The sequence below is a fragment of the Tupaia chinensis genome, unplaced genomic scaffold (genome assembly GCF_000334495.1).
Source record: "Tupaia chinensis unplaced genomic scaffold, TupChi_1.0 Scaffold000046_3, whole genome shotgun sequence".
NCBI lineage: Eukaryota > Metazoa > Chordata > Mammalia > Scandentia > Tupaiidae > Tupaia > Tupaia belangeri.
This window is the reverse complement of record NW_006159504.1, coordinates 4,934,052-4,937,608: the sequence shown is the minus strand read 5'-3', so window position 1 is coordinate 4,937,608 and position 3,557 is coordinate 4,934,052. Positions and strand designations below refer to the sequence as shown.

At 42.3% G+C, this 3,557-nt stretch overlaps 1 protein-coding gene across 3 annotated transcripts in view; it reads left to right on the top strand.

Annotated features, from left to right (window-relative positions):
• The first annotated feature begins 200 nt into the window (after positions 1–200).
• The window catches only part of LOC102475006 (lipoxygenase homology domain-containing protein 1-like), a 76,834-nt gene continuing 73,477 nt past the window's right edge, over positions 201–3,557 (top strand). For all 3 annotated transcript variants that reach the window (XM_027773786.1, XM_027773783.1, XM_027773782.1), the window contains exon 1: positions 201–384. In XM_027773786.1, coding sequence (XP_027629587.1) covers positions 220–384 — 165 coding nt within the window. In that variant the 5' untranslated portion in view covers positions 201–219. The remainder of the gene's footprint in view (positions 385–3,557) is intronic.

Genomic DNA, 3,557 nt, shown 5'->3' with positions numbered 1-3,557 from the left:
CAAAAAACACAACTCACTGGAGAGAGACAGAGAGGGTCATTGAACTGGAGACAAATAGAGACAGTGAGAGGGAAAGTGAGAAATTACACCCTCCCACCCCAGCAGGGATGGCCAGGTCACAATTATTTCTCCATCCTCCCGAGATCTTGGGCATACACGCACATGTGCCTGGCGTGCTATTAAAGCCAGCAGGTCCAGGATTCAAAATAATGGTTGGCAATGTGTGCATCCAGCGCCTTAACCACGGCCCCTGCTGGCCCCAACATGTCCATTTCTGAGCTGCGTGCTTCCAGCGAGATGGAGTCGTGTGTCACAGCTTCCTCCGTATTCAGCATGGTTGGACACAGGCCCTCATCTATGAAAGACGTCGGTTCGAATGTGATGGTGAGCTTTATGTACATATTTCAAAGTTTAGATAGCCTTTGCTAGGGTCTTGTTTTGTTTTTTTAGAATCCAGGGATTTAAATGCAGATGTAGGAAATGCTTTTGGAAACTCTTAATCGGTTCAATTTATAGCTTGATCTTGACACTTGGATGTTTTTCGTTGCGCTCAGGACTGCACAGATGAATTCCAACTGAAAGCTCACTTACAACATATGCCCCACCTTCCCACTGCTCAGCAAGTCTCAGCTTCGGGTCGTTTCTCATCAAAACCTGACCTGGAATCCTGCAGTGGTAGCTCAGTTAGAATTAAATAAAAACATTTCATAGGTAAACATTGTTAGTGGTCTCAGTTTTAAGAACAGTTTGTATTCTCTTCTCTAAAAACTAGTCTATAAATTATGGGTCTATATATTAGAGTGAGCAAAATCATGCCATACCAAAGCCAAGATTAAAACTCACAGATGTCATCAATATAGAAATGTGTACATTTGCCAAATTTTTGTTTGCTTTAAAAGTGTATATGTGTTTTATCAGCTGTCTCGTCCCAGCCCTATGATGATGCACAGATTCGTGTTCAAACACCTCGTCCTCGTGCATAGCTTCTCAACAGTCACCCTTAGAGCTATAAGGTTATTTTAAACATTCACTTCCAAACCTGTTTTCCATTGCCTCATACGCACATGTTAATTTTACCTTCCAGAAATTCTATGGGGTCTCAAGCTTCAAAAGAGTATGTTCGTCCTCTCATGACTCTCTCACTTACCTAGCTAGTTATCGTCCATCTATTTATTTAGCTTCTAGCTAGCTATCTGTCATTTATTTATTGAATTGGAAAGTAAAGGAAGTAGAAATGGTATACTGGGTAATTCTGCAAAGATTTAAGCAGCTATTGTTATTTCAGTCTCTTAAATGCCTGTGATAACTCATTCTAACTAATCCATCTGGTCAACAGATTTTCGTGGTATTAACACTTCTGTGCCACAAGTCAAAATTTAGTTTTTGCTCTCATTCTCTGTGAGACTGGAGTTGTGGGTAATGGTGAAGAGCTGTGGAGGGAAACCCAGTCCAGCTTTTATATCTTGCAGGCCAGCCAGGCAGGCAAGTCACAGATCAAGCATGAACGTGAAGCCGTAGACGTTGAACTCTAATTATACCTGAATCGTCTCGAGCAGTTTCGTAAGTCTAGTAACAGCAGGCAATCAAACAATATCTGCATGATTTTTCATTCTCCTTTAACTGGACTCAGAGATTGAGTGAATGGACAGAACCCAGCATGTTGAGAAAGGAATGCAGGCTTCAGAATGGCCACACTGTCTTGGGGGACTGAGCTCATGGTCAGCCCACCTGGGCACCCAGGGAGGCACCCTTTCCTCCATGACTTCTGCTGCCTCAGCAAGCTCCATCTCTGGCTTAAGACAGTATGGTTTTAATTTTATTCATTTGGTCTGTCTTGGGGTCATTATTTTGGTGTTTTATGGTTAATCAGCACTATGGTGTCAACATTTACCAAATGGTTAACCTTTGTTCCTAATGCAAATTGAAATACAATAGTGTCGTGGTAAAGCCAATCACTGCCCGTAGAACCGAAGAGTTGACTGGACACACTCAGCCTATGTAAGCTTGGAGCAAAATGAGAAAACTGTTCTGCTCCATGGGTGTGAAGGACAGTTCAATTTAATCAGTTTTAACATTGTTTAATCATTTGCTCTTACAAACAAAATATTACCTAATTCCCTGGAAAGCCACAGAGATTTGAGGGCCAGGCTGGCTCATGTGCGCAGTCACACATGCAGACTCATGCACACAATGTTCACATACGTTTGTTTGATAAGCACAGGCTGTGTCTGCACAGGGGGTGATTATGTAGGAAGGTCAGGGGCAGGAGGGAAGATCTGAAGACTCACTTGATTTACACTGATGGGACGCCAATTATATTTGCTGTTTCTATTTTTTTGGGGGATGGACGAGTAGAAGCTTTATTGGTTGCAAGTTCTCCTCAGATGCCTGGTCTGCTGGGACTGGATGTTCCTGGTGAACACCCCCAGGCCTAAGCTCCAGGTTTCCTCTGGCCTTCCGAAGGATTTTGTGTAGACCAGGTTCATCTCTTGGGAAAGAATTTCCCTAATGTCTCAGTGTGCTGTGGGGTAGAAAGGACATGCACTGTGAAATCCAGTCGTCTTAAGCTAAAGTCCCTGCTCTGAAACTTAGGGGCTATGGGGCCTTGGGCAAATGACATAAACTCTTTGAGGCTCAATGTCCTCTTTTGTAAAATGGGGAGAACTATGTGTATCTCATAGAGCTCTCATAAAGACTTAAAATAGCATATGCAATGTATTGGCAGAGTCTCCTTCCCTCTACAGACAGTGGTCGTGTTGTTTCTGCCCTTGGGATTGGGATTGGGATTAGACCAGATGAATGTCTCAAGAATGGCTGAATTCTCAGCCTTGGACCAGAGCTTTAGATGGGCAGTTTGAATTTCACTGTAGTTTTATTTGTAGGACTGGGTTAGTTTTAAATGAAAAGTCTATATTCTCAGCTATATTAGGCACGTATCTAAGGCATTTTCTTTTCTTTTTTTTTGGCTATAAATTAATTAACTAATTAATTTTACAAATACTTTATTAATTTATTATTATTATTCATACATTCAATTGCTATACATCATTAGATTATAAAGAGACTTTACCAAGCATGATGCACACCTCAGTCAGTCCAGCCCAGTGTGAGAATACTATACGCGAAAATAAATAGACCTATTAAAGAATCCAAAAAGTTCATGGAATACTAAGAATTAACCTTAAAGTGACACAAGTCAAGAATGAATGTGCACTTGAAATAACTCAAAAGTAAAAAAACAAACGAAGACTACCTCGAAGTACTGTATGTCCCTCGAGGCATCTCAGACTGCAGTAGCAGATAGCGTGGAGTGGACGGTGGTTTGTCGAGGACAAGATGGCACGGTGGATAACCATTAGAATATACACACGCTGATGTGTTTTCTCACGTTTGCCGAGTAAGCTCTGGAGTGATTTGGCCCTTGAATTGGACTATATGCTGGCAAAAGACTCTGGCCCTGGAGCTTGGTCTCCAGGTTTTCCCTGTGAAGTAAGCGCCCTGGCTATGGCTTCAGTGCTGCCAGGATGCCCTCGCAGGTGTGCTGGTTACTTGACACT